Here is a 16,354-nt window from a genome sequence, read left to right on the forward strand (position 1 = left end):
AGATGGCAACTTTTACGACTCTGGCTCTCCGTTCAACAGAGATGGGCCGCGATGGATAACCATGGCTGAAAACTGTGGCATCTGTCAATGGCCTCTTCTTCCTCCTAGCCCTATTACACGGGATATCACGTTGCGACCTCGAAAGTTTGATGAAGAAACAAGTAAGAGTAGTGAAGATGAAGCCCCTGGAGATGGCGATTACAATCCACCAACTGACAGACGAGCAAAGTCTCGATCCGAGCCAAACCAGCAAACCCGTCAACGTCATGCATCGCCTCGCAAACGAAATATGACTCAGCGACCGATTCTGCCATATTGCACGCAGGCCTGTCTTCTTAGTCTTGTCAAAGCTTTGCCTCTTGACCCAAGTTGCCCCAATGTCAGCCTGCATCAACAGGGCCAAACGTGCAAGAAGCATCTTATTACCAAAGAAGACCTCTGTGTCCTTTCCAATCTCTGTGTCCTTTCCAAGAAGCAGCTCGCCCGCAGTCTTGATAAAGACTGTGAATGCCTGGATCGAGAGGGCTTGTTTGGGAGAATTGGGGTGCTCTTCAAGATCACCTTGACCAAATATGGATATACTTTTGTAGCAAAAGGCGTGCAGTGTGTAGATGAGCCCGACCTCGCTCATGAAGCCCGTGTTTATACTCACCTAACTCATCTACAAGGAATGAAAGTCCCAGTCTATCTGGGAAACATTACCCTTGAGCGGCCATATCCCCTTGTTAGCCTTGCGCGTGTCACACAGATGATGCTGATGTCTTGGGCTGGGACAAGCATAGGGGGAGAAAGCTGGCCGGCGGATATTGACATTGGAGTGGAAGAGAAGGACATGGAAGAGAAGGACACACCACAGGCATTGGCATCCTCTGGCATCAGTCACAACGACGCCCGAGAGGCGAATCTGGTTTGGAACCCGGAGCAAAAACAGGTGATGGCAGTTGATTTTGATCAGGCTACGATTCACCGCGCTCGAAAGCGAAAGGCAACCTCCCCTCCACTACCACCTAAGCCAAAAAATGATTGGGAATCAAAGGAAACGAAATACACAAGCCGCGTCTCATACAGGGATGAGTGAGTTTGGCAAGGTGAATATGAATCCTGCGAGTCTTGACGACTAAGTACATGTACCTCATTACCCGCCGTCAGTTCCTCGGATGGCACTGCTCTATTGTTGCCAACTTTCTGTCGATATTGGCTTCAAGGTAGGTGGGTAGCTAGATGGTGGTGTAGCTAGATGGTGGTGTTTATTCTCATAGGGGTTGATTGGTCATTGAGCAGGCAGGTTGGGTGGTAGGTAGAGAGGTGGATAGGTAGCTAGATATCTAGCTAGTATTCTATATTCCATTAGCAATCAATTGGATATTAAGCAGATAGATAGCTCATCTCTTATTGTAATCTTGACAAGCCCGTTACGACAACCTAAATAGAGCCTTGAGCTAGGAAAGCTCACCCTTCTTGTTCTTCATAGACTTTACCAATTCGAGCGCTTCTACTCTTTCAAGAATATATTGATACTATAGCTTCCAGAGCAGCATAGCCAATGAATAATCCGGGGAGGGGGATTCCGGTAGCGTTATAATTAGCATTCCAACATAGACCCTGCTTCGTATGGAGGATGAGCCGGTCCTGATAATCTTCAATATCATTGTATAATATATATTGTTTGCATCTCCGAAATTGGGATCTTTGGTTGAAAAGATGCACTTGTTATTCAAGTAGCCAAGAGGAAAACCAGAACCATACGAGATACAAGGAGACAAAGGCACAGTCTCGGGAGTGGTTGTTGCTGACCCATAAGGTCATATGGTCGATTGATTTTTTGGGGCTCTGGCTGTGAAGAGTGCTCTGTCTACAATAAGGAATGGAGTATAGTCTGGTCTGATTGAAAACTATATATTGAAGAACAGTTCGACTCTATCAAATTCCAATGATATATATATTCAACATTTAATATGAACATGGGTATTGTAGCATGTGAAATAATAACCAATGAGCCAAAGAGAAAAAAAGGGGGTGTGTGGTGGGGGATACATTCTCCGATTGTTGACAATTTGAGATAGGGGCGAATATTAAACAGACATGAATACAAATTAAACATCACATAGAGCGACAAAGAAAAAAACACAAAGAGGTAAACAAATCGATTCTGCCCATGTGTCCCTCGTGTTCGCCTGGCTTCGGTATTCTGGGTTGGGAACGAAGGGACGCGGGGCGCAATACACAGAATTTCGGAACGCCATGAAATTTGCTCGTGTCGGAGCCAGAAGAGGTAAATCATTGCCCAAAAAACCCTGTTAACATCCTCCCAGATGACAGGTAGTCCCCAAATTTCGAAGGCGATGTATCGTTGAAGTGCTTCATATAAAGCGACTCCTCAGGACTGATGGTGCGACAATCACCCAGTAAAGTAGGATCGTGGTAAGACCCCGCGTTGTTATCCCGCCGGCTGTCGAAGGGGCTCTCGCATCCTCCCAGATTGCACCATAGCGTAACGCGCATATCGCGCACTTTTGTCTGAGGGTTCGTAGTCATCGTCGCGCGCACTTCCGCGTCGCTGTTGGGATAGTGGATGAAGACGGTTGAGTCCGCGCTGCGCTGGTTGAAGCTGAATTTGGAGAACTTCAGGTACATCTCTGGGATCATGTTGTCCAGCACTCCAATCTGCAGGTGGGCTTTGAAGGACGGGTTTATGGCCCGCTTCGAGATGTCGAGCTTTAGGATGAGCTGGCCATCTACAATCTTGGCGTTGGAGCGGAAGTAGATGGCGGTATTCAGCTTGACGCATGCAAACCAGCCGTGGTGTCGGAACTAAGTCCGAATATTGCCCCAAATACTGAATATCAATAAAATAGATTGAATTGCTAATTCTAACTCCTAATAATTACATGATAATCAGGCAGTATTTATAGGGAAATCTGTGCTTAAATATACACATGAGATATTACTGAGCATCAGTGGGGCATTGCTTGATTTCATATAGTGAGACATTGCAGATTCTATATTATTCCAGAATCTTCAATAATAAAACTTATCAAATTCTTGCTTTGATATACTCCCTTCAGCTGAATAACATCAGTATTGAAGCTGGACAGATTATCAAAATAGGAAATAATATAGAAAACATGATGATTAGCAAATTGAAAAGAAATAGATAAAGATGATGTATGAGGATGTTGAATTTCTTCTATTTGATATTGTTGAAATTTTATATCTTATTTTGATATTTCATTGATAAGATCAGTTATATCAATTAATTCTAGTTGTTTGATGAATTTTCTTTACTTTTATTGTGATAATAACTTTGTCAATTCATCTGCTGATATATTGTTTGTAGTCATTCATTGTACTAAGATATCACTGAATTGTATTTATTCTCACAATCAATTACTGTAGATATCAACATGGCATAGCTTGATTGTGATAGACGAATCTTTCTTAGAAAGAATATCAATTGCTTGTCAATTATCATATTGAATTGAAATTTTATACTTTGAATCAAATTCTAGATGATCAAAAAATCATTTTCATCAAATTAATTTGTTATCTATCTGTGATATAATTAGTAATTCAATTTCAATGATAAAAGTTGTTATTATTATCTATTTCTTTAACTTTCAATCAACAAATCTTTTAAAGAATTTGAAGATATAATTTTCAATTGATTTTCTATTTGAATTATCTACAAAAGAGACATCATTAACTGCTTCAATTATATTCATCAATAAGTTATCATTATCAAATATACTATATTCAATTATTAGATTTTTTAAATTTCATAGATAGATAAAATGAAAATAAAAACAAAAACAAAAATTACAGCAAATACATAGAAATAAAAGGGAAAAAAAAAATAAAAATAAAAATTGAGTTCATTATCCGATCAAGTTATTCAATTAAAATTTTGTAACAATATTTGATTTTTTCAAATATTCAATCAAGAATTCATTTCCAGTTTTTGTATTAAATAAAAGTTTTAAATTTAATTATCTCAATTCAAACTTCTCTATCAATCTCAATCTTAACTCTGTATGCTTTGTATAAAGTAAAAGATGCTCTGAATTTTTATATAACTGACAATTTGAACATAAATCATTTAAATCATTTCTAATCATTGTTAAATATGATTTAAAATAACCATATTCAAGCTTTAGCTGCATTATTGTAGCAAAAAGTTTCTTTTTACATTTTATTAAACAAGTTTTCCATTTTGGCTTAGCTTCAAACCTGGAATAATATACACTCTTTTTTTGTAAAAACCAGATATCTTACCATTTTTGCAAACATGATTCTGTTATTTTTCTCTTAATAAAAGCTCACATTACAATTCTTTGAAAGCAGACTTCTAATTTAATTGCTTTTTTTACAGCTTTATCAGTCATTTCATTACCATATATATCTATATGAGCAGGCATTCAGTGAAGATGAATAGAACAATTGAATGAGGTTTTTCTTTGAATATTTTGAAGACTTTTTGAAATCAGCTCTAACATTAACTGTCCACTGCTGATTTTATTACTTTGAAGTCTTTTAAATTTAATCTGATTATTAACGAATATTCAAATATGCTCAAATCTTTTCCATTGTTCAATCTTCATTTCAATCAATTTGAAAGCTCTTGAAATTGCAAATACTTCAGCATTAAAAACTTCTGACTTAATTTCAATTTGTCAAAAATCAATAATATAGTTTTTATTATTTTCTGAATATGCTATTCCAGCTTCAAGATTGTCTGTTTTCTCAGATTTTAAACCATCGATGTATATAAGAATTGCTTTGTTTTTCATTTATTTTAGAAGATTTAGATGTTGTTCAGTCTGAACTTCTTTTGAAAGTTGATTAATATTTAAATCAATAAGACTGACAAGATCTTTCTTTCAAGAAGAGAGATTTTTAAAAACCACTTTCTCCACATTTAAACTTGAAAAACTGTCTTTAATCATGAAGCAAATTCTAAATAACTGAGATGGTATCTTCTTTCTTTACACAGCTGTTGAATTATCAAATGAATTTATTTCATCTCAATAAAAATAAGACTCTCAATTTAGATTACATAGCTATTCTATGCAGAATGCATTTTAAACTAGTTATATATTATAACTTCTATAATCAACCGACCACTGCTCTTACAGCTTATACATTAGAAATATAGAACAATTATTGCAGATATGTTACTCAGCATCAATATTAAATATTCAAAAATTTCAGCCCCGGTGGCCGAATGGGTAATGCGGCCATTAGATAATGCCTTGGCGTCGGGATTCAAGACACATGGGTTTGAAATCTATAAGAGAATAACATTACATCTGAAGCCAACTTCTCAGCTTCTAAAATAAAGAAATGTGAATTTGTTAAGTAGATACCTTCAAGCAGATCTATTATCTGATTCAGCTTATTATTTCTGAGTTGGAAATCTGCATTGTGAGTATCAAATTCTGTCTTTCATTAATTTTTCTATGATTCTATTATATTTTTAACATCATTCAACATTAAGCATTCCTTCTGTATAACCAACTCTTGCCTGTATTTAACATTACACAAGGACTCGTCATAAGCACTGCTTGCATATGAGTATAACGAAAGAATAATAATAATAATAATATTCAAAAATTTCAGATATAGAGGCATTGTTCAGAAGAATAGTTTTCAATATTCATATTTAAAGATTTCATTAATTGATTGACAATTGTGATATCAGAAATGATAAAAGATTGATCAGTAAAATAATAAATAAAATAATTAATAGAATAATTGATAAATTCTTTTCGTTGAAAGAATCATTCCTTTCACTGTTGATTCTATCATCTCAGTATTAGAGACAGCTATATTGATTATTATTGCATTTATTTTTTTCTTGATATCTTTATTTTTAAATGTTTTATTCGTTTTTTTATATCTTTGTTCATTGTTATTCTATTTTTCTGATCTTTGATTTGAATTGAAATAACAACATTTGATTTAGAAATGTTTAAAATCATAAACACAGATTTTAAATTTTGATTGTTCTGTTTGTCCGTCATTAAAAATAACAAGATTGAATACAAACAGTTCTGACTTACTATATATTTTTTTATGATATTAAAAACAAAAGTCATTAATCATATTTATAAAGAAATAATTCTCTTTATCCTCTATCTCAATTTCTTTTATTTAAATAGCAGTATATAAAGAATTGATTAATATATTAATAAGAAAGAAGTTTTTTCATATATCAAAATTGTGATCTATTTCAGAGTTTTTAAATTCTGTTTCAATCAGAGTTCAGATATTTAATCACTGATTCAAATTCTATTTAAACATCTTCTACAAATTTTAATATCTTTTTCATATTTTATATCAGCAATTTATTATTTTAGATGATAATTTCTTCTTGAGAGCAATTAGAAAATTCTTCACATCAATATGAGAGTTTTCATTAATTATAATCTTTAATTCATTAAATATCAATGTTTTAAAAATCTTTTGCTTGATTTTATTAATTTCAGTAAGTTTATCTTTATAAAGATTTCTGTTATTGTTATACTTACTATTCTCCATCTCTCATTTAATCTTTGTTTTCAGAGTGTGCTCAGAAGGAAACTGAGAGAATAAAAGCAGATATATCACTCATTTTATTGAAATTTTTCTCACTGATAAAATTTAGTACTTGAAACTCATCAGCAAAATCTAATATAATAATATATCATAAATTTTATTTTCTAAAAGAATTCAAAAAAAATGAGTTTTTAATTGAAAAATTTTCTGCTGACATTTTGATTGATTGTAAACAGATATAGAATCAATATAAAATCAAATGAACAATCAATACAGAATTAAATAGAATTGAAATCATTCATTGATAAACTGTATTAATCGTATATGATATGCCATTATCAAATCAAATCAATCAAATAGATATAAATATAATGCTGCAATCATGTCAATGAGATAATAGATAAAATTGAATCAATTGAATAGATAAATATAATAGATATCAATATAGTTATAGATAATTAGTCAGACTCATAACTGTCAGAATTAACTAAGTTTGAATATTGTTTCAAATATTGAATATCAATAAAATAGATTGAATTGCTTATTCTAACTCCTAATAATTACATGATAATCAGGCAGTATTTATAGGGAAATCTGTGCTTAAATATACGCATAAGATATTACTGAGCATTAGTGGGGCATTGCTTGGTTTTAAATGGTGGGATGTTGCAGATTCTATATTATTCCAGAATCTTCGATAATAGAACTTACCAAGTTCTTGCTTTGATACGTGGAAGCTCAGGTCGTTGGTGGTGCATCCGTTGTCGTGACCCAACCGGTAAGCTTGCATGATGAGTTGAGCTTTCCTCGATGGTAGTCGGAACCCTGCAATCGGAGCTTCTCTGAGCACGTCGTTTTTGTCAAGTGGACTTTCATCTAGCGACGAGGTTGAGGTGCTGCGCGGTGCAGAGGGGCTAAGTGTGCCTCCGACTCCGGAAGTCATAGGCCCTTGAGGTAGACAGGAAGTTGGAGTGCTGGGTGGAGGAGTGGGACCAGGAGCGCCTCCAACGCTAGGGCTAATACGCCTTTGAGTTGGTCTGTAGCGAGAAGAGCCATTGTCGGCTACAGTTGCCGGCTCCGATAAGTCACCTGGAGGAACAGGTTTGGTGTCTCCAGGACGTGTGATACGTGATTTTGCAGATCGGCAGATGGAACGAAAACGCTCGTAAGCTCTTTTCGAGGTCTCCAAAGCTGCACCCATTTTGGAATAGGTAGAAGCTGATCTCTGTGTTTGTAGAGGCTAGTTGGAAATATTGAGGCTCAGCGCAATATTGAAGAGCTTTGTGATGCGCTGGAGATCGAAGCGTTCTTTGGTTTCTGGAGCGCTTTTTTATATCGCAGTGTCTTTAGAAGTCAAAAGCAGGCAGTAATCAGAGGCGCAAATTTGCCTGAGTTGCTTGCAAACTTGACGAACAAAGCAGAAGACTTCAATCAAAAACGGTATGGAGGTGTTAACTGAGTAGCAGACATTTGAGGAGTTGGAAAAAGGGAAAAAAAAAAGAGGAAAGGAAAGGAAAGTAAAGAGAGGATAAATAGCCCTGAGGAGCGCGATACCCCTCTTTAAGCAGAGGTTACTGGGAGGCATCTTGAAATGCAAAATTGACGTCAATCGAAACATGCTTCCTATGATACTTTGAGACTGGACGCTTAAGGTTAGCAACGACGTTGAGAACCCAAAAGTTTGCCAAAGACGTTCACCATCTCTCGAACTCTGTTTCCATGCCATTTCCAGCTTTTAGTAAAATAGTATCCTTGTTGTTAGTATCGTTGGACTTGTTTAAACGTGTTGGTAATATGCAAAATGGGACAGGATGTTGATTTGCTTGTGGGTTTTAACTAGCGCGTTTCGCGCGTCTGGCGGCAAACCCTATTTTTATATCATCAATCGACTCGACACAACTTCACGATGGCGCTGGAGTTGTTGGCAGTTAATCCATATCATATACGATCTCATATCAACCATGATCCACCGGATTTGGTGGCCCGGGTCCGTTGTACCGTTGCATCCGAATGGGGTTGCAGCTTCCAGAGAACTGGAACTATCTAAGTTCGCAGTTCTATGGTAGCTACCGCGTGAACCCAATTTCTAACCGTGGGAAGGCTCAGATCATTTGCATATATAACCGTTTTTTGACCTCCGATACAAAATGTTTATAAAATATATTTTGACGTCATTCTCGCTTCTAGAGGCTCAATCGACGGCACTCGGTGTGAGTATTGAGTACACGTGAAAGAAGCCTTTCGTATGTTCTGCGGGGATATTGATCAACGGTACTAGTATGCATCCCGTTGTTTCTCTGCACGAACGTAAGTGTTTTTCCTGCGATGTCCATGATCCACTGTTGAAATGCCGTTGCTTAGACGCTCCTTGTACAGCCTTCATATTTTCCAAATATTCCCTGGGCTATGGAGCGGATTTATTTTTGGTAGTGACATGTTTTTGATAGACACAGGCAGTGGTACAGAAAACGATTTCGACGCTTAAAATCGGCAGAAATCAATGTTGCTGCTCTGGCCTTCAGGCTCCTAAAGTACAAGTACAGAACGTCTTTCCTTTCAATTTTCCATCACACTGCACCGCTAGCCCTAGGAACAGGGAAACAGAATGTGCATGCCTATCGAGTGATAACGTATGCCAATAAAAAATAGTAGATTATAAAAAAGAATATTTACCATCCCCTCGTCACCTGGGTGTTTCTGTCTTCATCACATTTTTATTCTTCCTCATTTTTAGGAGTTGGCATCGTCGTCCATAAGCGCCTTTTCCTTCTCGCTTATCCCTGTTCCAGCCGCCAACCTCGTCAAGGTAGCAGCAGCTAGCTCTGGCTTCCGCCCATGTCCGAATAATCGATATTGTGCGGGCGAGTTGATGCCGAAATACACTGCTTTCAGCACTGCGAAGGCACGGAATGGATTCGAGGTGACAAGTCTATGTAAAAGGCGGGCGAACGTGGGGTTCGCGTCGAGATCGGCAAGGAGAGAGTCGCAGTAGGGAAGGAAATGGACGTTTATTGTATGACGGTCGGAGACCACCATCTGAAATTTGGTGAGCAGGGTTTGTTGTGAGATAGCGATTTTTGTTTCGAGATATCGCTCCAGCACAGTAGAGAGAATGGGTGTGTAACATATGAATGGAAAATGAAACGAGGATGTACATACTGTTTTAGTTAAATTCGCCTGGTACTCTTTCACCTGCCGAGTCATCTCATCGGCTGACGGCAGTTTCACTTTGCCTGTCACTATTCCCGACGCCCACCTTGCCTGGGATTCGGCAACGGGAAAGAGAGGCCCAGGTAATTCGACACAGCCGATAAAGAAAAGATTAGGGAACCGAGGAGAAACGACCAATTTATACAGGTCGAGCGTGTTTGGGGATTTCAAAATTGGATTGTCCTTCACATGGTAGGTTTCCTTCGGTAGGTAGGGCATATCCATATGGTAACCAGTGCAGCAAATTACTACGTCAACATCTAGCTCTGTGTCATTGGTAAGAACGAGAGAAGTTTCGGTAAACTGTTTCACAGTCGCGCGATGGACTTTGACTTTCCCAACGTTAATGAACTCAATCAGATTGCTATGCACAGTCACGCTCGCCTGTAGTATTTTGTGGTCCGGTTTAATCACCTCCGGATGCTTGCCGATGGCAAAGTCCATTATCTTTGTTTGGACCCATTTTGAAAGACTATCAGGTAGAAGTGTCTCAGCAACTCGATCTAGAGTTTGCCCCTTTAGGTTAGATAACGAAGAGACGCACATATTACTGGAGCCTAGAGGATCAAAAATAACTAGAAAACTTACTGTCATATGACTCGAGTGGCTGACCGATTACATAGCGAGGTATAATCCACCCGCCTCTCCTCGTAACCATGTGCACCTCCTTTGCCACTGGAACCAGCTCGCAAGCCAAATCCACAGCTGAGGAGCCGAAAACCAATGAGGGCAACCTTTTTCCCCTCAAATCTGGCCGGCCTCCGGTACACATGACTGAAGAATCTCCCCTTGGAAAGAACTCATGCCTTCAAAATCAGGGGTTGAGGGGTAAGAATTATGTCCAGTACAAGCGAAAATGGCGTCATATTCCGATGTTATTTGATCTGCGCCCTTTTCTTCATACACCACGGTCCACCTCCCGTCTGGGAGTTGGTTGCAGGGGGTCACTTTGGTATTCAATTGTATATACTTCCCCAGCCCAAAGTGGCTGGCGTAGTCCTCTAGATAATTTAGCATCCTGCGATGGCTGAAATATGTCGGATATTGCGCAGGATCAATGGGGAAATCGCTATAACACGATGTATCACGGGCAGAGTTTAGAATCACTCCTTCATAGATGGAGGATACGGCATCGTCCGTTTCCGGGGCCGGGTCTTCATAGCGCCACTGCCCTCCGATTCCATTGCGTCCTTCGAATACAACAGCATCCAGGCCATTGTCCAAGCATTCCTTGAGTGTGGTTAAGCCCGAGGGTCCTGTAAAGCTGTTTAGATTCGTTTCGTCGCAGGAGTGGGAAGCTCGAGCAGGTAGTTATTTTCACATACCACCCCCGATGATAGCAACTTTTTTCGCCGCCATGGGTTGAAAGCTAGGTTGAATTTTTGTGTTGATATAGCGCTAGATGGAAGGCTTGAAGGGGTATAGGGCAAAAAAAAAAAAAAGAAAAAAAAAAAAAAAAAAGGGCCAAGGACAAAAAACAAATGAATTAATGAATAAAACCGAATCAAAACTAATAGAGCTTCCCAGTGGCCTCAAATATAAAGTTTCAGTAATGTATTGCAGAGAAAATAGAGATAAGAGAAAACAAAAATGGGTATAATGAGCGTGATATGTTACAGTAGAAAACAGACAGACGATAAAAGATGAAGTCGAAGACAGATTTGCAGCGGAGATTGCATGCCTCAGGAGTCAAGCTTCGCCCAAGAGAGTGACCCGTATTCCGGTCCGTGTTGATTGGTGCATTTTGCGAGCAACTCGACGCCGCTAGGAGATTGCCAGCGACTCCTTCATATACAGGGAGCCTTGTTTGGTGAAGGCTGAACCTGTCCGCCAGATGTCGGGGATTTTCTAATGTCAACAAGCTGTCTATGGCCCAATGAACTCTATTCCTCAACGGAATTGGAATTTCCGATGCATCCACAGGATTACACAGTGATATGCCAGGTATATAAATAGTACCAATTTTAAAGCCCGGTCGGTCCCTGAGTGGTTGGCGTACTTTGGTAAGGCTTAGGTTTAACAAGTTAGTTAACTAGTTAACTAACACTAACTATCGTGATTGATCTTTCACCCTTGATATGGACCTGAAGAAATGAGCTTCGGCCGACAGGCTGCTTGTCAGCCGAATCATGAATTTGAATATGTTACCAGTTGATTTATCCAAGAGAGAATATACACCATGTGGTGTACGCCGTCGAACGCATACGATCGAGAGTAGCTCGATACTAGTACTAATATTGGCATATAAGTAGCCTGGGTCGTTATATGAGGTTTCGAACCGAGATTGAAGGGTGAGAGCGGCCAAGAACTGAGCAGCAGACTGATCTTCAGGATTGATATTATTGCATTGTCAGCTGCATTCTGGTAGACAGTGGTAGTAAACAATTAATTGGTCACTAGTCAGCTATGGTCTGGTTGGAACAGTACCTTGAGAAATGCCATCGAAGGATTGAATGAACCCCCAGGTGTGCTCCGTCGTCCTGCTAGATACATATAAACCCATGAGGGTTCAGCATAATATTTTAATAAACTCCACTCTGCAAAAACGCATCAGAGATGCCGAAATTTGATATTGATATTGGATGCAGGGTTCTTATATATGCCGATCATGAGGGGTGGTCATCCATAAAACGCACCTGTTGTGTGGGGGACCTAATACGGGCTAGTGCCACACACCACATCCACTAAAAGGGATCAATCCTTGAAGCAAGGAACCTGCTGCACAAGATATATATCCATATGCATGATTCGCAATAGCCCCTTGCAGATAACAACCCATACAACCACTCAGATGTCCAACAGGACCACCATGTTTTTCGCATGGGCAAACTTATTTGGGGAATGGAGCGGTATTTTGTGGAACCTGTCATCTTCCCGCCTCTTTTAAAATTCACATCACATTTCTACCTTCGGCAGAGGCTAGAAGCGCGTTAGCATGACTCAGTTGACTGCTATCACTAAAAGAAGGACGGGAGCGTTCGACTGAGGGAACCCTAGCTGCGACCGCAAAACACCCCAATTTACTGCAGGAGGGAGACATCTCATCAATGGCAGGTCGACGAAGTTTTCCACTTCCGAAATTGCTGAATTGTTCAGCCAATGAGGCCTGCCTTTGCCCCCAACCTGCCTTTCCGGCGTGGTTCTGGCTGGGCGTTTAGAGAGCTCGGGGTCCCTTGTCTTCTGGGGCGATTCTTCAAGACTCCTCGTCGTTGGCGTGGATTTGCGGACATTTCAGGATTCACCTGCTGGCTACGGCGGCGACGTCTTCTAGCAGGAGTTGGAGCTGGAGCTGTGTCATACATTGTACTTTTACTTGTTCCACTCCGTGCCTCGATCCTGGAGCTTCGACGCACTACTGGTGGGGATTCTCCAGTGTCCAATCTGAAGTTCCGTTGTGGCAACTGTGAGGAAGTGGGAAATGAATTCGCATCGTCAGGCTGTTGCTCCTGTTGCTCAGTTCCTGTGAGGTTACCCAGTGCACGTCGACGGGCGTTTGCGGACCCAGTGATATCCTGAATGCGTTTTTGCAGGTGACGTCTTGGAGGATTCCGTTTGGGGTGTTTTGTAACTTTTGATGAGCTATCTGCCCGAAGAGTCCGGTTGGCTGACTCACAAGGCACTGGTGTACCCTCCATATTAACCGCTGCGCGGCTTGATCGTTTGATTTTCTTTGTAGTGGGGGACTCAAGGGCTGCTCGATTAGAGTCTGCTACCGTTCGGAGTGCTGATGGGGATCTATCCCCGCCCCTTTGATCGTGGTTTGCCTCGGAGGATGCCAAACCAAAAGTAATACGACGGCCGGTGGAGTGGCGAGATTGTGCGTCAATTTCGGCAGCGTTAGCTCGAAATCCCGCTTCTGGAACTGCGACGGGGTGGTTCGAAATATCAGATTCATGGTTGTCAGGCTCTTCGTGGATCCAGGTCATTCCGGGCATATTACCCCACCTGGGATTCCAGATCTTGTGTTCGATCCAGCGATTCTTGACGTTTTCATAGACCTTGGAGTCAATGTCAAAAATGTTGATGTACAATTCATCTTCAATCCATTCGCGTTCTTTGGACATCTGGAAAAGAAACTGATGGTACGGATGAGAGGCTACCCTTTCACGCTCAACGGATGCCAGCTGTTCCTCAGTATAATCTTTTGGTGGTTCCTGTGGTTTTGGGCACTTTCGAGGTTCTAGTCCGAATCTAAGTCTTGGGGGGGATGATGAGCATGGCTGTGGTTTGGGGTCGGTGCTGGTGGTGGTTCAAGAGTCTTTCGTATTTCCAATGTGGCCCAACAGTGTATAAACTCCATTTATCATTCCATATCCCTTGTTCTACCCAGTGATTTTTGACATTGTTTTCCGCATTTCCCATGAGGTCGAACTTGTTGTTGTAAGACAGCGTGTATTTCCGTCTTCCCACCTCCTGTGAATCTGTTCAATGAGCAGGTCATACTCCCTCCCAGTCTGGTACCTGAACTGCCTACCAGGGGTTGAACTTTTACGTTCGTCTTCCCGCTACCATTGTCGTAGAGATTCTGAAGGAGAAAGAGGAAGGCTGGAGGCAGTGTTGCCTCATCTGACGGTTATGGTGGTGGAGAGTCGAGATACTGCTCTCGCTCTCGAGCAAGGAGTTCTGGATCGTTTTGGAATCTTTGAAGGGCATTAATGAGCTGTGGTAGAGCGTTGCCTCGAAGAAGGTTAGGATCGGAAGCCATGATCAGAACAGTAGTAGAAGAAGAGTTGCAAAAGTTGAGATCTGTCAAAAAGGTGATGGATAAAATACCAAGAAGAAAAAAGGAGAGAGAGAATAGTGTCGAAAAGTCGAAAATTGGTTGTTGTTGACAATTTATCTCACATGTTGGTGTAGCAGAGGGGATTATGAACCCTTTCTGAAACGTATGAGTACGTCCAGTGCATTGTATCGAACGGGACACTGACCCCTGGAGGTTGAGACAATCGCTTCATCGTCTTAATCAACGAAGCCGTTTGCGTCAGTTGCGTTTGCGGCGGACTGTAGTGAAAAATGTCTCATGGCTCGTATTTCTAACACATTTCAATCTTTTCTTATGTTGTTCATAAATGCACCAACTATAACTAACTAACCAGTGAACCTTATTATAACTAACTGTTGGAGGGATTGGATTGGGTGATTCGTACCCTCTATACCACCACGGCGCTGGTGGTGATTAAGCTCTTTGCCCTAGTGGCCTAATTTATACTAAATGAATTAAAATTAGGCTCCCGCTCCCGCTTAGGCTGCGTCATAAGGCTGCAAGTTGCATCCAACATCCGATATATACCTCAACCTCGTGAGAAGACGAACAACGAGGATAAACAAAGGAAACGAGGGTTGGCTCACTCTCCCCGTATATTTACTATGGAGCGACTCTCATTTGTAAGGGAAAATTGTCCCCTTCCTCAACTGTTCAAGGCAATCTCAACTTAATACTAGTACTGTTTTCAATATTTGATATTTTCCACAATAACAGTGGACGGCATGCCACGCCCATGTCCTCATCCTCTCGCTCTATTTTCTCTCGTACCACTGGAGAACAGGGCTCGTGCTGCTCTCGACCATCCAGATAACAGTCATCTTGTGTCAACGTTCAATGACGACGATGGCAACCAAGTTGCCGGAATAGATATTGGCTTCTACATTGGCTTAACTTCACGCTATACCCTCGCGACTCTCGGACGCAGCGGTGCCGATGTCATAGTGGAAGGCTCAGGCATCTCACGAATCCAATGCTCATTCGAGTTGAACCCAGCTTCTCATGTGGTTATGCTCTATTATCGGTCAAACTCTTAACTACCCAAGTGTTTGGTCGAAATGCTGTATCATTTGAGACCGGACGCATCCGTCGAATCGCCGTGGAGCCACTGCTGAACACCAGATTCGGGATTGGCGGTGTCAGATCTGATCTATTTCAGTTCGAGATGCGATGGCATCGGCGCACATTTGATGTGGAAGAGCAAGTCAACAATCAGGTGGACAACCCCCGTCTGACTCGAACAGTGGATGACATACCAACTGTCCTACCTTCCCAGCGTCTCACTAGAATCCACACGCCTGGCAATCGACTTTTGAATATAAGATATAGGAGAAAGGATCAACTTGGAGCCGGAACAATCAGTGAAGTTTGGAAAGCTGTAGATGCTGACACTGGAAACATTTTAGCTCTCAAGCTATTTAAGGAGCCTCCACCTGGATCCTCGGAGCAGATGCTGGTTCGTATAAAGAGAGAGATTGAAGCTCTCGCTAGGACTTCTCATGTCAGTTAAGTTTTCTTTACTTTCTTTATCTACTAGCTAATGTCAATCAGCCACACATCGTCGAATACATACACCATCAGGAGGTAGGGGGATAACTGGAGATATTCATGCCCTTAAAGAAGGGAGCTTGATGCTCCAAGATCACTTCAAGGAAAACTCCTTTCTTGTCAATGCTCTTCTCCGTCAAATGTTCCAGGCACTTGATTATCTCGCCTTTTTTGGTATCATACATTGCGATGTCAAACCCGCTAACATTCTTTACCTATCATTGTCTGAAAATCAATGTTGCTTTCAGCTCGCGGACTTTGGTGTGTGCAATTCCTATCGTAATGCTAGAACATGTGTCG

At 40.7% G+C, this 16,354-nt stretch overlaps 5 protein-coding genes across 5 annotated transcripts in view; 1 reads left to right on the forward strand and 4 right to left on the reverse strand.

The window, feature by feature from the left end:
- HCAG_08488 (predicted protein) overlaps nt 1–1,078 on the forward strand; it is a gene marked incomplete at both ends in the record, with an annotated part of 2,113 nt that extends 1,035 nt beyond the window's left edge. Inside the window, 2 exons of the mRNA XM_001536656.1 lie at nt 109–161; nt 251–1,078. Of these exons, the coding sequence (XP_001536706.1) occupies nt 109–161; nt 251–1,078 (881 nt within the window). The remainder of the gene's footprint in view (nt 1–108; nt 162–250) is intronic.
- A 1,199-nt stretch (nt 1,079–2,277) lies between these two features.
- On the reverse strand, nt 2,278–2,991 carry HCAG_08489 (predicted protein; the record flags this gene model as incomplete). Its single annotated transcript, XM_001536657.1, has 2 exons — nt 2,278–2,811; nt 2,935–2,991. 2 exons carry the CDS (start codon nt 2,989–2,991, stop codon nt 2,278–2,280), a joined length of 591 nt encoding a protein of 196 aa, XP_001536707.1.
- Nucleotides 2,992–7,116: 4,125 nt separating this feature from the next.
- Nucleotides 7,117–7,735, reverse strand: HCAG_08490 (predicted protein; the record flags this gene model as incomplete). Its single annotated transcript, XM_001536658.1, has 2 exons — nt 7,117–7,133; nt 7,246–7,735. 2 exons carry the CDS (start codon nt 7,733–7,735, stop codon nt 7,117–7,119), a joined length of 507 nt encoding a protein of 168 aa, XP_001536708.1.
- A 1,529-nt stretch (nt 7,736–9,264) lies between these two features.
- Nucleotides 9,265–11,103, reverse strand: HCAG_08491 (predicted protein; the record flags this gene model as incomplete). Its single annotated transcript, XM_001536659.1, has 5 exons — nt 9,265–9,570; nt 9,694–10,247; nt 10,333–10,518; nt 10,593–11,000; nt 11,070–11,103. The coding sequence occupies 5 exons, from the start codon at nt 11,101–11,103 to the stop codon at nt 9,265–9,267; spliced, it is 1,488 nt and encodes a 495-aa protein (XP_001536709.1).
- Nucleotides 11,104–12,982: 1,879 nt separating this feature from the next.
- On the reverse strand, nt 12,983–13,808 carry HCAG_08492 (predicted protein; the record flags this gene model as incomplete). The annotated part of the gene is made up of 3 exons (XM_001536660.1): nt 12,983–13,027; nt 13,098–13,327; nt 13,358–13,808. The coding sequence occupies 3 exons, from the start codon at nt 13,806–13,808 to the stop codon at nt 12,983–12,985; spliced, it is 726 nt and encodes a 241-aa protein (XP_001536710.1).
- Nucleotides 13,809–16,354: the final 2,546 nt, after the last annotated feature.

The sequence above is a fragment of the Histoplasma capsulatum genome, genomic scaffold (assembly GCF_000149585.1).
Source record: "Histoplasma capsulatum NAm1 scaffold_11 genomic scaffold, whole genome shotgun sequence".
Lineage (NCBI taxonomy): Eukaryota > Fungi > Ascomycota > Eurotiomycetes > Onygenales > Ajellomycetaceae > Histoplasma > Histoplasma mississippiense.